Source organism: Neltuma alba, unplaced genomic scaffold (assembly GCF_004799145.2).
Source record: "Neltuma alba isolate B1F8T4 unplaced genomic scaffold, ASM479914v2 tig00012783_pilon, whole genome shotgun sequence".
In the NCBI taxonomy this organism is placed as follows: Eukaryota; Viridiplantae; Streptophyta; class Magnoliopsida; order Fabales; family Fabaceae; genus Neltuma; species Neltuma alba.
The window spans coordinates 107,496-128,499 of NW_021637187.1; the positions used below are offsets into that span (position 1 = coordinate 107,496).

At 32.3% G+C, this 21,004-nt stretch overlaps 3 protein-coding genes across 3 annotated transcripts; 2 read left to right on the forward strand and 1 right to left on the reverse strand.

Moving 5' to 3' along the window:
- The first annotated feature begins 1,009 nt into the window (after window positions 1-1,009).
- LOC114730917 (stress-induced protein KIN2-like) lies at window positions 1,010-1,614 on the forward strand. Its single transcript, XM_028918026.1, has 3 exons — window positions 1,010-1,066; window positions 1,337-1,405; window positions 1,540-1,614. The coding sequence occupies exons 1-3, from the start codon at window positions 1,010-1,012 to the stop codon at window positions 1,612-1,614; spliced, it is 201 nt and encodes a 66-aa protein (XP_028773859.1).
- Window positions 1,615-4,085: 2,471 nt separating this feature from the next.
- LOC114730923 (probable transcription repressor OFP9) lies at window positions 4,086-4,637 on the reverse strand. Its single transcript, XM_028918031.1, has one exon. The coding sequence runs from the start codon at window positions 4,635-4,637 to the stop codon at window positions 4,086-4,088; it is 552 nt and encodes a 183-aa protein (XP_028773864.1).
- Window positions 4,638-13,909: 9,272 nt separating this feature from the next.
- Window positions 13,910-20,576, forward strand: LOC114730928 (pyrophosphate--fructose 6-phosphate 1-phosphotransferase subunit beta-like). The gene is made up of 16 exons (XM_028918036.1): window positions 13,910-14,105; window positions 14,344-14,505; window positions 14,613-14,734; window positions 14,965-15,018; window positions 15,120-15,226; window positions 15,461-15,566; window positions 16,152-16,215; window positions 16,945-17,033; window positions 18,264-18,395; window positions 18,509-18,679; window positions 18,768-18,883; window positions 19,083-19,194; window positions 19,350-19,434; window positions 19,568-19,612; window positions 20,023-20,091; window positions 20,304-20,576. Exons 1-16 carry the CDS (start codon window positions 13,910-13,912, stop codon window positions 20,378-20,380), a joined length of 1,707 nt encoding a protein of 568 aa, XP_028773869.1. The 3' UTR covers window positions 20,381-20,576.
- The last annotated feature ends 428 nt before the right edge of the window (window positions 20,577-21,004 follow it).

A 21,004-nucleotide genomic window follows, 5' to 3' on the forward strand; every position in this document is an offset into this window, starting at 1 on the left:
AAAAATAAGTAATTTTTAGATTAGTTTATAGATTATAGATTCTATAAGGAGTGATTTATTGCATAGAGATTTTATGAAAAACAGTAATTATTTTGCATTTGGCTACAATCATAAAAATTTATTATTACTTTGTGGTTTTCAGATTTTGTGATATATTCATACATTATTTATTTATTTTCAAATTCTATTACATATTTGCATATCTCCATATTTTCATGATATTCCCTCTTATCTACCTTTGTTTTCTTTTTCTTTTTTTGTTGACCAAACTCTCATCTACCTCGTTAATTAGAAATATATAACTTTTCAGATTCTGAGCTTTTTTCAAAAGGTTAATCAAAATCATAATATTTAACACAAGTAGTTTTTTTTTACAAAAAACAAGTGATTTTTTTTATGAAATAAACTTAACAAATGGCGTCGCTTTTGTTGTTCCGTGCTAAGCTTTGCTAAATGTAGTAACTTCTTTCTAACAATTTATATTTGACTTGAAAAAGTTGATTAAATTTTCATTAAATAGTTTCATCATCAAACACAATTTTTATAATGCTTTTATTTTTAAAAAATTTCATTAAAAAGCCAGTCATATGCTATGCAGCATTGGATTATTACGTTGGAGGAATTGCCAAGGCATAAGAAGAATTCAATCATATCGATATTTAATAAACAAAATTCATTCAATTTAATGAATATATATAATTAAGTAGAAAAAATTATGAGTAAATAAACATGATCAATTAATCTGCTCCACATATTGTGTGGTCAAGAAAGAATGAAAAGCCTCATTTTTAGAATACAAAGCCATTTGTCATTAAAAGAGAGTCTCTTTGAATTGAATTCTTCCAATCCAAATCACCAAAATGAGCAAAATACGCCTTCAAGAACCACAATCTCCCCATATATATATGGGTGCTCTGGGAAGTTAATCTGCAACACGATCTACTTCTACTTATTCTTCATCTTCAATACATTCTCAGCTTAATTATTTTACAGCTTCAACAAGAAGAAAATGGACTCCCAGAACAACATAAGCTACAACGCTGGACAAGCCAAGGGCCAAGCTGAGGTATCTCTCTCTCCCTCTCTCTCTCTCCCTCTCTCTCTCTCTCTATATATATATAACACAAATGTTAATGGCATTGTAGCCAAATGGCATGAATGCTCTCCCGTAAGTGGAGACTGTGAATTCAATCTCATTTATAACCTCAGACCGTTACTGCTTGCTCCTCTGATTCAAACAAATAGTTTTAAGTCTGATGGGCTGATGGTTTTGAGGAGTTTTTTATTTGATATAAGTATATATGTATACATGATTCTGTGGGTAATATTATTGCAGGAGAAGGCTAGCGGCATGATGGACAAGGCTAGCAATGCTGCTCAGTCTGCCAAAGAATCCATGCAAGAGGTTCTATATTAATTCATCATCACATATATAATATAATATAATATATATATGAAATGAAATTATATTTACCCAGAGAAATTAAATGTGTGTATGTATATATATAGTTTAAAGTGAATTTTTGTATTGTATTGTAGGCTGGCCAGCAGATGCAGGCTAAGGCACAAGGAGCTGCTGATGCAGTGAAGGACGCAACAGGGATGAACAAGTGAAGAAGATGATCATTTATATATATATATATATATATATATATATATGATCATTAATCATTATTATTATATTTTTTGTAATTTGGTTTCTCTCTAGGCATTAATAGATCCATGCCATGATGATTCAGCAGCAGATATATATATATCTAGCTATAGCTGTTGATTCGCAGGGAATGGTTAAAGTCTGATCCCTTCAATTCATGATGTAATAATTTTTGTAATAAGTCTAGTGAAATCAAATTTTGTTCCTGAGAATTGTTTCACATTTTGAATTTCCTTCCTACTTTGAGAATTGTTTCACATTTTGAATTTCCTACTTTTGGAACTAATAAAATGTGGCATTACACACAACACACACACAAACACACCAACCACACAACATATATATATCATTTCTTAACGATTTGAGTTAGATTTTCATTTCCTAACGATTTGAGTTAGATCTCTTTAGTGATCATTTAATTAATGTGAGATTAAAATTTTGAGTGCATCATATCAATAGAAAAGAGGTTGCCAAAAAAATATGGGAAAATCACTAACAGGTCCCACAGAAGGCAATTTATTACTTTGAGGTCCCACGAAATGTCAAAATCACTGACAGGTCCCAAGGGACCTCAGAATAATATTTTCGTTTTGTAAAATGACATTACTACTGCCCCTCATATTCCAGATTCACATTTGCTCTGTCATTACGATTTACAACCTCAGCAGCGACTATTAACAACCTAATGAGAGGGCGTTAACAACCCTAGCAGTATCCGTTAACAACTTACTTTATAAAATTATATAACCTCTACATAAGAGTAAATTATAACCAAATAATATAATACAACAACTTTAACACTAAAATGGGAAGCTTTTTGATATCATTAAGAATTTTAACTAGATCCAATAGGATTATAGTAATATTTTAATGCGAATATCCATTTACAATCTCAACAGCGAGTATTAACAACCAAATGAGAGGGCATTAACAATCTAAGCAGTAGCCGTTAACAACTTACTTTATAGAATTATATAACCTCTGCATAAGAGTAAATTATAACCAAATAGTATAATACAACAACTTTAACACTAAAATGGGAAGCTTTTTGATATCATTAAGAATTTTAACTAAATCCAATAGGATTATAGTAAGATTTTAATGTGAAGATCCATTTACAACCTCAATAGCGACTATTAACAACCGAATGAAAAGGCATTAAGAACCTAAGCAGTATCCGTTAACAACTTACTTTATAGAATTATATAACCTCCGCGTAAGAGTAAATTATAACCAAATAGTATAATACAACAACTTTAACACTAAAATGGGAAGCTTTTTGATATCATTAAGAATTTTAACCAAACCCAATAGGATTATAGCAACATTTTAATGCGAAAATCTATTTACAACCTCAACAGTAAGTATTAATAACCTAAGGAAAATTGTTAACAACCTTAACAGTGTCTGTTAACAACTAACTTTATCAGATAATATAACTTCTAACTATAACTAACTAAACTATAACTAAATAGTCTTAAAGTTAATCTTATATAGTTGTTAGATGTTATATTATCCTATAAAGTCAATTGTTAATAGATACTGCCTAGATTGTCAACAGCTCTCTTTGGGTTATTAATACTCACCATTGAGGTTGTAAATGGATCTTCGCATTAAATGTTGCTATAATCCTATTGGGTTTAGTTAAAATTCTTAATGATATCAAAAAGCTTCCCATTTTAGTATTAAAGTTGTTGTATTAAACTATTTGGTTATAATTTATTCTTATGCGGAGGTTATATATTCTATAAAGTAAGTTGTTAACTGATACTGCTTAGGTTGTTAATGCCTTCTCATTCGGTTGTTAATAGTCACTGTTGAGGTTGTAAATGGATCTTCGCATTAAAATATTACTATAATCCTATTGGATCTAGTTAAAATTCTTAATTATATCAAAAAGCTTCCCATTTTAGTGTTAAAGTTGTTGTATTATATTATTTGGTTATAATTTACTCTTATGTAGAGGTTATATAATTCTATAAAGTAAGTTGTTAACGGATACTGTTAGGGTTGTTAACGCCCTCTCATTAGGTTGTTAATAGTCGCTGCTGAGGTTGTAAATCGTAATGACAGAGCAAATGTGAATCTGGAATATGAGGGGCAGTAATGTCATTTTACAAAACGAAATATTATTCTGAGGTCCCTTGGGACCTGTCAGTGATTTTGACATTTCGTGGGACCTCAGAGTAATAAATTGCCTTCTGTGGGACCTGCTAGTGATTTTCCCAAAAAATATCAATAGAAAAAAGAGTATGCTTTCAAGATCATGTTCCAAAAAAGTGATTTATATTTAATGCGTTAAGATTATCAATTTGCACATGTTAAAAGTGAGATATATTCACTGAAATTGTAAACTTACTAGCTTTTGAGCAAAAAAGAAGAGGAAAAAAAAAGATGCTGGGGAATCAATTTAATTTCCCATAATTTGTTATTACCAATATTGGCATTTACATGATAAGAAGAGATTGGTACAAACCTCATGAAAGACCTCAAGTATAAGACTATGGTACTCTTGTGAATTCATTGAAACATAATAATTTAACAGACTCCGAAGTTCTTTAGCATCTTGAAGTCGATTCGCCATTATCATCTCCACCATGGACTCTCTGAAATCCTCTCTTGGATCATAAGAACTCTTCTCCATCGCCATCATCACCACGAACTTGGTCCCGGCAGCTTCTTCTTCTCTTCGCTTCTTCTGCAGATCATTCTGATCATGAAGACGATGATGATGCTGTTGCAGATGACTATTATTATGATGATGATGGTGAAGCCTCATGTTCCTCTCTCTCTGATCTCTTATCATCTGATCAAGCCTTTCTTGAACCATGGCGTGGGCTAAGCTTGAAACAGAAGGGAACCTATCAGAAGCTGATGAAGAACTGCTTTCTGCTTCTAATTCTGAGGAAGAAGAAACACTGAGTCTGCAATTACAGCTGCAACACAAGGCCTTGCAGACTCGTTGCTGTCTCAACGGTTTCATTATTATTCTGAAGAAAGAATATAATCAAGCAGAGTAAGAGAGGGATGAAAGCTTTGGGATTTTGAAATAACTAAGGGGAAATTAAACTTATGTATTATTATCTGTATCTGATTATCATAAGTGGGTCGCAAAAGTGAATCATTGTGTTCCCATGTTCACAGAATTTTAAAGTGGTTCTAAAGAACTTGCTTGGTGGGCAGATGGGAAACATTTTTGTGATAGTTAATTCGGAAATATGATTGTGTTTAATTAACTCAAACTAACCATGATTTCAAGTTCTCTTTTTGGGATAACTGTTAGGTGGCATGCATGGCTTTATAGCGTAAAGTATGATTAATTTGGGAAGAAAGAGACTATGTGTCGTATATAGGCTATATGTATCTGATCAAGCACACCATGCTTAATTTTGGAAAGTGTGGCATATATTATTAGGAAATTAGGAACATTATGAAGTCTAGTTATAGCACGATAATTACTAAATGAGTTAATAATTTAAGTGGTTAAACATAAAGTAAATGTTTCGTACTCAACATATTTTGTGCTTGAATACTTGAACTCAAAATATTTAATTTTGGAAAAAGAAAACCTCCAATATTCTCTCAAACCTTTTTTATACAAAAAATTAGTATGGGTAATTTCATACATCATATGAAATTTTAAAAACAATGAATTGCACTGTTTATATATATATCTAGTTTAGTTTAGAGTTTTTATAATACACACACATATAAGAATGGGAAATTAAAAACACAATCATATTTTATTATTACAATCAACCGATATCTAGCAAATTTGTCTAGTGCATTCTGAGTTTGATATCATTTTAATCTCATAAAGATTCATTTATATACTATACATATAAAAAAATCTTATAAAGCCATGCTATTCAGAAGCAACCAATAATATGATTAATTTTTCAAACTCCATATATAAAGCATAGGCTTTTATTATAACTTCAATATAATATATAATGCACCCAATCATTTGTGGGATGCATTTTACTAATTTATTCTGTTTTAGAACACTTTGCTTAATTGTGGGGAAAAGGAACACAAAAAGTATTCCGTTACCATATGGCCCATTTTTCTTTGAACATGAAAAATAAATAATATGGCAAAAAAAATGTCTAAATTCCTGGTAATCAGTTTAAGCCATTATTTCAACAAATCAAACGATGACTAGATGAAGTGAATGCGATGGTTTGGAATTTGAAGCATTACTTTTTATTTTTTATGTTATCGCTATGTATTATTGTTAGTCAGCTTTTTGCTTCAAGTAGTTATAGCACAATTATAAGTAGGTATAAAACAATTATAATAATAGTTATGAAAATTAAAATATTAAACATACATTAGTCTAATAATTAAATAAGTTAATATTTTAAGTAATTAAAAATAAAATATGTGTACATGTTTCATAACATATTGTTCCGTATATTTATTAGTGTTAATACTGAGTTCTTAATACACTTGAATCAAATACTTAACTCGAAATATTCTCAAATTTTCAGGAAAAAAAATCAAAAGAAGAAAAGGAAAGAAAGCCCTCCAGTATTACCTCTAATCCTTTTCATAGAGAAATTGAGAAGTTATCTAGACTTATGAAGCGCGCCAATAATTTAATTAATTAATATTATAATCAAATTGGTATATGGTCAATTTATTAGTTTGGTCATTTCTGTTATGAAATTTATAGAGATTCATTTGACTAACTTGGGTGCATTTGAACTAATTTATTTTGATGTTAGCATTGGCACACTTTGCTTAATTTAAGGAAAAGGAAAGTCCCCCCCCCCCCCCAAAGATATAAACGAATATGACCCATTATTCTTCCCTTTTGAACTCGAAAAACAATTATGGAAAAAAAATAGATGTCTAGATTCCTGGCAGTTTGTTTCAGCTACCATTATTCCATCAAATTAAGAATGACTAGATGAACTGAACGTGGAATATAAGTTTGAATCAATAATGTTTTGTATTACTACTTTCTGTCCTAATTATAAGACCATGTTTGCAGATAATTAGGATTGGAGGTAGTATTATCATTAGTCATTGATAATACTAAATTAATTAATCAGATTTAGCTTTGTTAGGTGATAGCTAGAGGTTAGTTAAGGCGAATGATGGAGAAAATCAGACAAAGATTACAAAGACAGCTAATTAAGAATCTCTTTACAAGATTTCGTCATCTGCATGCTAATTACAAAAAAGAGGATTAAGCACACAAAACAAGACAGTGATCGAGTGATTAGCATGTGATTAACATTGATTACATATGTATGTCTCCTCACTTCACTGGTAAGTGTACTGATGAGAAATATGAACCTCGTCTTTTCAGTACAAGCAACTTGTTTAAGCGCATGACTAAAAGCACATGTTGCTCCATTAATTAATATAATCATCATTAGTTTATTAAAGATTAAGCCTGAGTATGTGTCCTTTCACACTCAACAGCTATATATTTAATAACAATAGGCAATCACTAGACAGGCTGTATTTGCACACCTAGCACGTATTGATTTAAATGTAAAGTGGTTGGGGTTAATTTTTTTTTTTTTTAAGGAAAAACGATCTTGCTTCAATAAGATGGAGGTTTTGAATTATAGAAATAATATATATTAGGAGAGCTTTTTCAATTAAGCATGATGAGATTCAAGTATAATTATAGCCCGATAATATTGAATGTTAAATGATTACGATTAAAAAAAATAATGATTCTATTATATAATAATGACAAGTTTGTATGTTGTTATTATTTGTTAAGCGAAATTGGGTATTAGCTTAGTTATTCTACTCATTCATATGGAGGTATCTGTTTAACTTCCCACAGTTGGCTAAGTTGTTCTTGTCATCATTTGCTAAACAAGAATTATTATTCGTTAAAAGGCTGAGTAAGCCACCCATAACCCAATACACCCGCGCCTGTAACTCAAGTTATGAATATCTTGTATTGCTTATATTAATAACACTCAACTAGTGCTATTGATCTTAATCGTGGTGGAGCATTTGGATCTCAACCAACAATGGAGCAAGCAAATGATAGTGGTGGTGGAATAATATGTTATTTCTCGAGATTGAACTTGAAATTGATATCACATTGCAAAAATTCTTAGCCACTGCAGACATAGCGTATAATGTAGATAAAATTTTTGAGGTGGATGCTTCAAGCTGATTTAATTGATTTTTGTAATCCAACATTTAAGATTTTGGCATGGTAAAAAGGGAATGTTTCCAAGTATAAAGTTCTAAATTTAGTGGCACTGATTGTTGACTACGCATATCTTTGTAGTATCTTCAAAATTGGCTTTTAGTATCAGGATTTGAGTACTAGATACTTTCAGGAGCTTCTTATCTTGAAAGATGGATATATAAGGCATTCATATGTGCCCAAAATTGGCTATTTATGAGGACACCAAACTCAAGGACCTTGATGTTATTAATTTTGCGAAGAGTAGTGCAAGTGTTGTTGCACGTATTTTAATAACATTTTCAATTTGTATTGTCTCATTTTTTTATTAGATATTAATAAATTGGATTTCTCTTAATCTGTTTTGTAGAGGAAGAGTCAGCAACAGCAGCAGTTACATCCTCAAGCGAATATGAAGAAGATGATGATAATGATTCAGTGGTAGTTTTAATCATTTCGTTAATTCTTTTGATTTTTGAATTTGTAGTTGTGATGTTTGAAGTTGGAACGTCAAAATGATGGTATTTGATTGTTTGGAGTCTGTCCACGCTCGAGCTTTGGGTTTAAATTCTTTAAAATTTAAAAAATTTTAAATAAAATAGGACTGGAGAGAAAAATTAATAAAAGAAAAAAATAATAAGGAAAGAATATGAAAAAAAACAACATAACACTATCTTTTTTCACTATTACACATAACTATACTCTTAGGAGAGGTAATCCTTTTTTTTTTCTTTGCTATGTATAAATATTTTTTTATTGAAAGTAATTCTATTTGAAACACTTTCAAACATTAAATATGAGTATCTCTCCCATCAAAGATTTGAACTTTAGTTCTTCATGTTATGAAGGACTAGCCTATTTTGTTAGACTCAACCCTCATCAATATGGGAGATAATCATATTCAAAGTATTATCAAATACTAAATGTGGGATCTCTTCCAGAAAAATTCAAACATTAGTTTGCTATATGTTACGAGGGATTAATCCATTCCACTACAACAAACCCATTCCATTGGTTGATACACGAGCTTATATTATTGTTTCACTGTGTATGTAAATTTAAAAAAAAAAACCAGATAATCGAATAGGAATTGGGCTAGACCCAAAAATAGTAGGTATTGGGCTTATGTTGCTTTGTCATGGATCAGTAGCCCAATGGGAATTTTGTTTTTGCCAACATAGCCCAATGGGTAATAAGATTTTTTGACCGAACAATGGGTAATAAGATTGGTACCATTTTTTTGGACTACAATGGTAAATGTTTTTAAATGAAGTACAAAATGAGAATTTTGGGGTAAACAATCCAATTGCTATATGAATAATATATAAATTTATTATTAAAAGCTAATAGGACCCGCATGAAAAATAATTTCGCATGCCCAGCGTAAAGAATTTTTTAATCTAAATAAAATAAAAACCCCAGAAAGGATAATATATTGTTATTATACGTGAGAGTTATTGTGCTATACTAAAATGTAAATGGTCATACTGACCAAAATTTGATTCCATTTCCATTCACTCCCCTACCCTAATATTTAATACTACTAATAAATTATTATTTATTTTTCGAATATGTACATTAGTCCCTTTGATCAAGTTATTCTAGCACACGTGCAGACATATGAAAATTTTCATTTTAGTCAAATTTCTTCATTTTTTTTTTAAAATCTCTCAGGAACTTTTGATATACAAAAGAAGAAGAGAAACTTGCAGTTTTAAAATTGATTTTACAGAATACGCCAAAATTTTCAAATATTTTAAATTTGAATTTAAACCCCAGAAGAATTCTGATTTGAATGTTTAATTTACAAAAGTTATATATCTATCATTAATTTCATATAAATATTGTTCATTTTCAATTTTAACCAGAAAGATTTTAAGGAACTGGCGATCCATTTTCATCCTAACCCCGATTTTTAATAAGCGAAATTAGAATGCTAATTTTCATTTAGAGTGATGAATTAATAGTAAATAAAGTAACATAAGCACCACTTTTTGAAAAATCGTAATTAAGTACGTAGAGACTTAGCCATGATTTATTTATTTGAAACCGAATTAAAATAACATGATTAAGCTGTGATATTTCAAAAGATGCGGCTAATTTTTAAATTTAGCCCACATTATCTGAAAACTGTGGTTAGGTATATAAGAACTCAACCCCAATGTTTAAAAGGTTTAATCTGCAGAAATAATTAAGTTGGCATAGAAAGTAATGACTGCTGTTGGCCTAAACATCACAGAATCATTATTTAACCATGGTTCTACAAAAAGAATTGCTAAAAATATTTGGTCTTAATTAATTACTCACTCCTAATCTTAATATAAAATATCTTCTAGGAAGTTTTATATATATATATATATAATTCTAAATATAAGACACTTTGCAAAAAACAAAAAACAAAAATCAATAGCATTGAATTCTTCTTTCCCACATATGCTCTTATTAAATGTATTGTAAAGAGAGATTATAAAAGAAATAAATTAAAGATAATTAAGATGGATTGATTTTAATTAGGAGGTAAACTTAGAAAGTACAATAATAATATTTTGCCATTGTATGATATAAATTATTCTTAACTATTTTTTTAAATCATTGTGAAGTAGTTCCAGATGACATAAAATGGCGAGCACGTTACAGAACTCACCTACTATTATATAAACCAACCAGCCACAATTAACCCTTGAATTACTGCGTAATATAGAAATTTTGCATGAGAAATTGCGCGCAGTTTAACAAGAACACAGAATAATGTATAGTTCTAAATTGTTTTGTTTAATTTCACATACATATTGAATTATTGTAACTAATCACTGGGTTAGGTATGATTTTTACAAATTAACCAGTGATAACGTCAAGGCGTCAGTGGTTTTTAGAAAACAAATGGAAGAATTATAAAAAGTTGTTTAATTAATTAATTTGCCTTCCTTTATGACGTTCGTGTGGATGAAGGATTCAAGAAAACGATGGATCGAACACTGAAGAAGGAATAAAGACCGACAAGTCATCACCTTGTCATGATCTTATCCTTTAGTTGTGGATAAGCTCTTCAAACTGCATTAAATCAGATAAAGGAAAAATGCACTAATTAACCCTCTTGCTTTACTCACATTTTCAAGTTGATCCTTATGGCTTAAAAGTTTGTATTGCAAGTTAGTCCCTAAATCTCAAGTGCACTGAGTAGTTTGCCATTGTTGCGAGGTTATTATAGATAATGAAAGCATCATTTTATTGGTTTGGCTTAGTGGGGTGGAAAAGAATTGGAAAGAGATTCCAGATAACCAACTTTCATGTTTGGCAGATTTTAATTTCAACTAATTTTCCTGCATTATTCATTGTGAAACTAAGTTAGAAATTTTTTCCATCCAACTATAGATATAAAAATTAGTTGAAGATTGAATCTGATACTAAATAGAAGATTTCAATCCATTGTGTTTCTCATACTTATTATTTTTCTTCAAATTAATTTACCTAACTTGTAAAGTAATACATTTAATAGTATAATATTACTTAGGGTATTTTAAAAAGAGCAAATTACATTTATTATAATTAACCTATTTGTTTAACTTTTTTTATTTACTCAAATTAGTCATGTTGGATAGGAGGTTTTAAAAGACTATTTTGTCCTTAATTTTCATTTGGTTAAAGGCGTGGGACAAGTTAATAATCCTTTCACATTAAATTATTTCCAATCTTCTTTTTCTGTTGCATCAAATATCACTAAGAAATTTTTTTTCTTTGCATTCCGCAGCATTCCAATACTTTAAATACTTTATTTTTAAGGCATGTCTCTCTTCAAATGCTCTATCCCTTTAGCTCAAAAGCACTTGCAATGACGTCCATCTTTTCTACAAGTAGAGATATTTAGACATTATTTTTATCCTTTGAATGTAGTAGCCTTTTTTTCCTTCTTGCATCTCTCACTTAATTCAAGAAACTGATGGTCAGCCTCATTTTGAGAAATCATCTAAAGATGCCTTATTTTGAGAGAAATATTGATCAACCTCATTTACAATTTCAACTAATTTTTGAGGACCTAAATCCCTCGTACCGTTCTTCTCTCTTCTATTTCCTTCCTATCAAACACAGGATAAAATGGCCATCGATCAACCATTTTTGCTGAGAAATATTCCAGCGGTTCACGATCTTCTAGTTTAATTCTTAGGTAATATCAATGACTCAGTATTTGACTCGAGTGGTATTTTTTATAAGGTAGGCACTAACAATCTAACAGTTATAAAATGGGATCAAACTCATATCATGAGAGAAAAACGTCCATGCCACTGGATGAAGACTATGAAGGACTTAAAGAGGTAATTCATTGAGTTTTGCCGCCATAGATGACTTGAGAGAGAATTGAGAGGAGTGCACTGATGACAATGTGTTATGTTTTTATTCTTTCATGCAATTCAACAACAAACAAGTAATCTATTTTAGAATTCAAAGGCGTACCATAACAAAATATATTAAAAAAAATGTGTAGATATACTTTTGAGAGTTCAATAGTGTACGTTTATTCTAGATTTTGAGGCCACGTAATTGTTTGATTTGTTTCATTGAAGAACCATCCACCGATTTAAGGAGACACTGGTGGCAAAATAAACTCATGACGCATTAACCCATTGATTTCATTAAAAAGGTTAACAATTAATAATTAACACACGCATAATATAATATAATGCAAGTTGAATAAATAAAGCATATGTAAATGGGCAAAGATATTTTATGTATATTTAAATATTTATAAATACGAGGCCTAACATAGTTGGCATTTAGTTGGATTTCTTAAACATCTAGTTAGAAGTTTGATCCTTGCTAGTTTATGTGGTAAGAATGTTGTGGCCAGCACTAAAATCTATTCAAAAAATCTATGATAAGGGAAGATTAGTTATTGCTACTAACAGTATATATCCTCAACCAAAAATATTTGATAGTTTTAATTTTTAAGAAATATTGAATATTCCTTTTTCACATATACAAATTGATATGATTAGGAAGGAAGCATGCATTTAGAATGATTGATTGACACTAAAGTTAACAATATTTTTTATTATTTTGTATCAATATTTAATATTATCTGTTGCTTCCATGGGCCATAGATCTGAAACTCATTGCCTAATCCATCATGTGTAAAATAGTTTCTAATCTGTAATTATCTTACTAAGGGTATCCCCCCCCCCCCAAAGAATTTTTTTTTGTTACAACTTTTTACCAGAATTATCAAAGAACAAAATTTTCTTTGTTTTTTTTTTTCCCCAAAAGTTCTGTTTGATATAAAACATTGAAAATAAGAGATATGGGTTGAAATTATAATTGAGAAAAATCATTAAAAAGATTTTTAACATGAGTAATTACTTATTACATGGAATTAGACAAATCTATAAAAGTGAGATTGGGAAATACCATCTCCTGTCATGGTATTTCTCAATCCTATATATATGAGTTTGTCCAATTATATGTAACAAACAATCTCTTATACCAAACACTCTTTTAATACATTCTCTCAATCTCAATCATAATTCTTATTTCTCATTTTCAATGTTTCGTGTCAGATCGGATCAAAGCTTTTAAAAAATGATACCCAGGACTGGTTAATTAATATTTTAAGTGATTGTTTAATTTTATGACATAAGTATTTGAAAAAAATTTCCTGGAACACCTACCAAACATCATGCCAACACAGTAGTACGGTACTGAGCTCGAGATGATCCAACTCTCTGAATTGCGATAATCTCTCATCTTCACCCTGGAACACGTGGATCATTAGGCCAGCTGAATAATTATTAATTTAATTATTAGTGCTATTTAATTAACACATTGTTTTGGTCAATATGTTTTGGGCAACCAAAAAAAAAAAATCGAACAATGTGTATCCGTCTGGTCAAGAAGATTAACAATGACGGTCGCATTTTCACTGCCTAAACCCAAAACCAAAAAAAAAAAAAAAAGACCCATTTTTCTGGGTTGGTTTGGATTATTATCTTTCGCTATCGGACAAAGTTTCATCCTTTCATACACACACACACACACGCATATATTCTCACTGAGAAAACTGTCGCTGTGATCATCTCTGCTAGGTCTGATCAACAATGGCACCGTCTTTTTTACCAAACGGTGGTCTCGCCGCCGGTGGGTCCACCGCTCCTTCTGTCACCAGTCGTCTCACCTCCGTCTACAGTGATGTTCAAACCAGTCGTATTGACTACGATCTTCCTCTTCCCGCCGTTCTCAGAAATCCTTTTAAGGTTGTTGATGGTCCCCGAAGCTCCGCCGCTGGACACCCAGGTTTGTCTCTTCTCCTTTGCCTTTCGTTTGGGTTTAAATTCTGTGATGGTCGATCAATTGCTATACGCTCTGTTTTAATTTTAATTTGTGACTGGTCGAGTTCTCTCAGTTAGTTGAATTGAAATGTGGATTATGTCGGATGGTTGATGGTGGAGTTTAAGATTTTTCTTTCATGCGGGTTTTTACTAATTGGTCAGGTTAATTAGTTTTGGAACTTGATTGATGTTGAATTTTGCAGAGGAAATTGCGAAACTGTTTCCAAACTTGTTTGGGCAGCCTTCAGCAATGTTGGTGCCCGGCGATTCTGATACAGTGCTGCCAGATAAGAAGTTGAAAATTGGTGTGGTATTGTCAGGGGGTCAAGCTCCTGGTGGTCATAATGTGATTTCTGGAATTTTCGGTGAGGATCATTTTATTTGAATTGAATGGGATGTCTCGGTATCTTTTGGCTCGACCTGTGTCGTGGAACTTAATTTGTATAATGCTTTTTTTATTTTATTTTTTAAGATTACCTGCAACAGCGCGCAAAAGGAAGCACGTTATATGGTTTCAGGGGTGGTCCTGCTGGCATCATGAAGTGCAAATACGTTGAACTGAACTCTGACTATATTTATCCATACAGAAATCAGGTCTATCTTCCTCACCTCTTTTCAATTTCACGAGTTTCTGGCACTTAATGCGTCAAACCTGTCATAAATTTTGTAAAAAATCTTGAAAATAGTTGTCATGTTTAAGTTTCATAGTTTGTACATCAGAGTTGGTTAGTCGAACCATTATAACTAAAGCTTTAGTGCATGATATCACTATTGATCTTCTTATGATGAATAATTACGTCTTGCATCAATATCTGCATGCACAGGGTGGCTTTGACATGATTTGCAGTGGTAGAGACAAGATTGAAACTCCAGAGCAGGTACAGCCAGATATAGCATATATGTATATGTATGATTATATGACTAGTTTTTCTACGATCTACATCATTAGTGTGAAGAGTAATTTAATTTACTTGTTCAGTTTAAACAAGCTGAAGACACAGTACAGAAGCTGGACTTAGACGGGCTTCTTGTTATTGGTGGGGATGACTCAAACACAAATGCATGCCTTCTTGCCGAAAACTTCAGGTTGTCTTGATGAAGGTTCATTTTTTGACATGATCTATATTATAATAAGCTTGTTAAAGCATTGATGATTTTTTCTTGTTTAATTTGCAAATCACCGTCTGGGTTTATTTACCCATCATTATAATATCAAGTTGGCTTTGGAACTTGCATATGAGGAGAGAAACATTTTCTATTCAAAAATATATTGTCATCCCATTTTGTTTGACGGCTGTTTGTTTATGTTGGTGAATGCAGGAATAAACATATGAAAACACTAGTGATTGGATGCCCTAAAACCATTGATGGTGATTTGAAATGCAAAGAAGTTCCTACGAGTTTTGGATTTGATACTGCATGCAAGGTGAGTGTAGCTGCGCAACCACTTCTTACTGCCAATTTTTAAATACAAAATTCAGTTTAGATTTTCAAGACTCCATAATCAATTTTCACAGTTTCTATGGGTGGCAGAAATCTGTTTTCTGAGATAAAATGAGGTGAGGGTTAGCACTGGGGTCGAAAATCAGAAGCAGCCTCATGGGTGCTTTTACCTTCCAATAGCAGAGCGTAATTTACGTGAGTTTTGTTATTATGAATTCGATGTGAGAAGGAAGATTAGTACAAATGAACACTAAAAACCTTCTAAACAAACATGGAGAAAAGATAGAGAACAAAAGAGAATTCATGAGCTCAAAATACTGCTCCTATCCCTATGAATTAATTTGAGAAACTATCCTAGAGCATGAGAAACAGCCCTTGAGAAAGCATGATACCCATAAAGCCTCTTCTCAGGCATTTATGTGATAAGGGTCTCACCCCCTTTCCAGAAACTATTACATGATTATTTATTTCAAACATCACCGATGCTATATTTTGATCCCTTCTTAAATACATGTTGCATAACTACATGACCAAGCTTTGTTTATGTTGTTATGTGGATTGAATGCAGATATATTCGGAAATGATTGGAAATGTTATGGTAGATGCACGATCAAGTGGAAAATATTACCATTGTAAGTATACTCAATAGAGATGTATATATAATATTTGGCAATTCCAGACTCATGACCATATAGAGTTCCATTGATTGTTCTTGCTGGTCTGCACTTCCTAGCTTCCTGTTCCTTGCAAATTGGACTACTTTACCTTTCAAACATCTTGCACTTTTTTCCTAACATCAGAAGATCTGAGTCGTAAGTTCATATCACTTGCGACTCTGTGGCATGTCACAGTTGCCATCTTTTCTGTCACAAATTACTTGCAATATGGATATTTTCCTTCCCCCGTTTTGTTTGTGTCAAAGAATAACTTTAACATGATTATATGAAAATATTCCTCTTTAGTTTCAAACAATGATGCCCCTGTTCATGCACCTCTCTTGCCTTTTTTTTTTCCCAACATTATCATGTGACTTATTATGTTTCTGGCTCCCTTGGAAAAATAGATGTATCATGCTCTAATGTTGTATAAGGGTAACTTAGAGGGCTCTTTATTCAGTCATTGAGATAATCTATGGCCTCAAGATTAGTTTTGATATAAATTGGTTCCAGCATCCACGGAGTGCAGTACTTTTCTTAGTATAATGTGATATGATCTGAAAAAAGGAGGGTTTACATCATATGATTCATGTTTAAACATTAACTTTAGGTGGCAGTTTCCCCACCCTTAAATCCCCCCCCCCCCTCTCTATATATTAGATGAACTCCAAGCCATGGATAACAGATTTGAACTTCTTGCTGCAGTCGTGCGGCTTATGGGACGTGCAGCTTCACACATTACACTGGAATGTGCTTTACAAACTCATCCCAACATTACTATTATTGGAGAAGAGGTCTTTTATAAACTCAGTTAACTCATTTAGTGCCTGCATTCTAGAGTTTGAATATCATATTGGGATGTTTTATTGTTGATCTTGTGATTCAATTCTACTCTGTACTGCCCAATGATATTAAAGAATTACATCATCCTCCCATGAAATCAAAAGATGTGCTATTCTAACTCTCTCAGGATTAAGAGAAAGGAAAGTAATTTACTATAGATTTTGTGTAGTTGTGGAGGTATTTGAGAAGCCATATGTCATTTCAAAGCAAAATGACACTAAGCTTGGTAAAAAATTTTAACCAAAAGCACAAAAATGTGAAGGAGTCGTGATGCAAAACAATTATGCCTGCCACCTTAATAATTACTTCGTCCTATATGTGGAAAATGGCATAGCAGAATGAGGTGCTTAGGAAATAGCATGTGAGATGAACCAACTCATCGTCTCAAGCAAACTCATATATGACTGCCAGCACTCTCCAGCTCCCCTCCCAACTCTCGTGTAGAGAAAATGCTTCCTTTTACCGTTTCTTATTCCGAGTTTCAATGACATGCATTATTTTGAAAACCTGCTTGCATCAATTCAGTCAGTCCAACCCTGAACTGGCCACGTTAGTGATTAGCTAGTACTCAATAATTTTCTTTAATGTTAAATTGAGTTAAGAGAAGCCAATTCCCTCCCCCCTCCCCAAAAAAAAAAAAAGGCTGGTGCCAGTTTGAGACAACCATGCTATCCATCCTTTGAGCTTCCATATGTTCAATTCAGAGAAAAATATGGCAAAGGGCCTGGGATGGGGGAATTAAACCTGGTTTACAGATTGGCTCACATTACCTCAACCCAGAGGTCAGTTCTTCTGCCGGGTTCATGTAATCAAAATTATTTATTTGATACCAATGCTTATGAAATACACTATAAAATAATCCATGAAGTGAAAAATAAGTTTGTGGAAATATTTGTGTGTAATTATGTTGTTCTTATTTTTTATATATTATACATCATAATATGTAATAATATATTGAAATAGAGTATATACTTCGCATACTATCAAAAGAAAAGTAAAAAAAAAGAATATGTACTTTGTTATTTGATTTAAATTTTAAAAATTTATTTGGTTTGATTTCTGGTTTGGATTTTGCCCCCTGAACTGATTGCAGTCCAGTGCAGTTTAAGCAACAATGATGCACAATTTGTGAAAGGCCTCTAATATCACTGAAGAATTGACCTGGAGCTGTCTTGTTACAGGTTGCTGTCAAGAAGCAGACCCTGAAAAATGTCACAGACTACATTGTAGATATTATTTGTAAACGTGCTGAAGCTAATTATAACTACGGGGTCGTCCTTATCCCTGAAGGTCTAATTGATTTCATCCCTGAGGTATCTATCACTCTGCGTAGAAGTGTTTAAATTCTGTCTCGTTCTGCCTTTTTTCACTTGTGATGTAAGATTCTCATATGATAGACATTTTTATGTTATTGTGCCATTTGCAGGTCCAGCAGCTTATTGCTGAACTAAATGAAATCCTCGCCAATGGTACTGTGGATGAAGGTGGGCTATGGAAGAAGAAACTTGCTGATCAGTCATTAAAGCTTTTTGAATTCTTACCTCGATCCATTCAAGAACAATTGATGCTTGAAAGAGATCCACATGGAAATGTTCAGGTCCCACACACTTTTCTTTCTGGTATTCTCTGTTCCCATTTTGCACTTGACTAGATATTGAAGTTCGTGCTGCCCTTTTCCCACTTAGGTTGCCAAGATAGAAACAGAGAAAATGCTTATTCAGATGGTTGATGCTGAGTTGGAGAAGAGAAAGAAAGAAGGTTCATATAAAAGGGAGTTCAAAGGGCAGTCTCACTTTTTTGGGTATTTTATCTAATCACTCATTATCTTCACTTTCATGTTCCGAATCACGTTCTGAATATAAAGAACTTCTCAGTGCATACTCTCTTACTTTCCTTTTAATCGGTTTGATAATTTCTTTTGATCCTGCATTTTCTTGTCACCATCTTTTGACTTGATTTGTTAGAATTTGTAGTTACCCTCACTTGCTTTAAATGTGCAGCTACGAAGGGAGATGCGGCTTGCCAACTAACTTTGATGCTATGTACTGCTATGCATTGGGCTATGGTGCTGGAGCCCTTCTTCATAGTGGGAAGACTGGATTAATATCATCAGTTTGTGCTTCTCCCCATGCCTTATTCATCATCTTTTGATTACCTGAATACATTCTTCGTTTCAGCTGGCGTTGATAATTGCACTTTAAAATTGTTTGTCTGGTGGCTTTAAAACTGTCTGCTAAACCCTTTTTCTGTTGTTATATTTTTATCAGGTTGGGAATTTGAGTGCTCCGGTTGAAGAATGGACTGTTGGTGGAACGGCACTTACCTCAATGATGGATGTTGAGAGGAGACGCGGTACATTTTGTTCCATCAGAGCTTCCAATCGCTATTCCCGGATTAAGCATAAATGAAATATCATTTTGTCCCCATGGTCCAACTCCTATGAATGTTAATCTGCAGTTTATAAATGTTTTGATATTTTTTGCAGGTAAATTTAAGCCTGTGATCAAGAAGGCAATGGTTGAACTTGAAGGTATTTAATCATCCAAACACTAGTTATTCAGTTTAAATCAAAGACTAAAGGATTCAGAATGGATAAATGGGTGAAAAATTGAACTATAGTGTTCACCGTCTTGAAATGAGAAGAACAAAAGGAATGAAAGGGAAAGAATTAAAGAAATACTTTTTCTACATAAGCCCTTGAGCGTGGTGCATAGGATGACTCTATTCCTTTTTTTTATCACCAACCATCATGGCATAACCGTAATCTCACAGCCCCTTGTGAATGTCAAGATTATCTATTTGTCTTTTGTTTTTGGTGAGTTTATTTTCATTTTAAACATGAATCTTGCAATACGTGCTAAAATGGTGATTTTCTTTTTCTCTATCATCTCCCGCTAATCTTCAATATTAAAAGACTACATTTGATGCTGAATTATCCAGGGCCACCCTTTAAAAAGTTTGCTTCAGTTAGGGATGAGTGGGCCCTAAAGAATCGCTACATGTGTCCAGGTATGCTCTATTCTTATACTAGTAACGGATTGTTTAACCATGCCTTCATCTGAAAAAGATCTTGTTTTTTAACTTCGCTAATACTGTCATTCAAATTGATAAAAATTAACTGTGAAAAAGTGGTGTAGCATGAAAGCTGCCTTTATGATGAACTGGAGCTTGTCTCCTCTCCATTGTGACTTCTGGTATTAACAATATAACATTCGCTGCAGGTCCCATTCAATTCTCTGGTCCGGGAGCTACCGCAGTTAATCACACACTACTTTTGGAGCTTGGTGTAGAGTCTTAGGCATATTATGAAAGAAACCTTAGTTTATGTAGATAAACTCTTATCCAGCACTAGAATGGGAGAAGTTCCATGTTCATGCTGATCACGGCACTGTAATACTTCTTCAGTCCTAGGCCATTTCCTCGGCTATTGCATATGTTTTGAACTTTGTTAATAAAGACTAGATTTTGATGAGGTTCATAAATGTTTGCTTTTACGCGCGTTGGTTTTGTGACCAAAAAAGAAAAGAAAAGAACAAACAAACAAACAAATGTTATGAAGTCTATAAGAGAATATGATGGCTCTGCTTTAAAAAATTAGAAAGAATTGTAACGAGGACTTGAGAAAAAAATAATTATCAATAGGTCTTAATAACGAGTAAGTGGTTTTTATTTTTTATTTTGAAACTTGTCATTGTAGGACGTTTCATTATTAGCTAATATTGGGATTTTTTAGTAATTAGAAAATTTTTCCTTATGCGATGCATGGATTAACATATATGATCAGATTTAAAATTACAATAAATTGACTATAGCTCAAGATTTACTTGTTATGGGGTACCATTTTTTTTTTTTATTCATCCAAATAGAATTTGAATTAGAGATGTGGAATTTAGAAGGAATAGATAAAAATTTAAAATTATTT

What these genes read in the sequence shown, in the direction of transcription:
- LOC114730923 (XM_028918031.1), bottom strand. Translation starts at nt 4,637, where the DNA reads ATGAAACCGTTGAGACAGCAACGAGTCTGCAAGGCCTTGTGTTGCAGC.
- LOC114730917 (XM_028918026.1), top strand. Translation starts at nt 1,010, where the DNA reads ATGGACTCCCAGAACAACATAAGCTACAACGCTGGACAAGCCAAGGGC. An exon ending in AAGCCAAGGGCCAAGCTGAG is followed by an intron (nt 1,067 to 1,336) that starts GTATCTCTCTCT and finishes ATATTATTGCAG; the next exon opens with GAGAAGGCTAGCGGCATGAT. An exon ending in CCAAAGAATCCATGCAAGAG is followed by an intron (nt 1,406 to 1,539) that starts GTTCTATATTAA and finishes ATTGTATTGTAG; the next exon opens with GCTGGCCAGCAGATGCAGGC.
- LOC114730928 (XM_028918036.1), top strand. Translation starts at nt 13,910, where the DNA reads ATGGCACCGTCTTTTTTACCAAACGGTGGTCTCGCCGCCGGTGGGTCC. An exon ending in TGTGATTTCTGGAATTTTCG is followed by an intron (nt 14,506 to 14,612) that starts GTGAGGATCATT and finishes TTATTTTTTAAG; the next exon opens with ATTACCTGCAACAGCGCGCA. An exon ending in AGATTGAAACTCCAGAGCAG is followed by an intron (nt 15,019 to 15,119) that starts GTACAGCCAGAT and finishes TTACTTGTTCAG; the next exon opens with TTTAAACAAGCTGAAGACAC.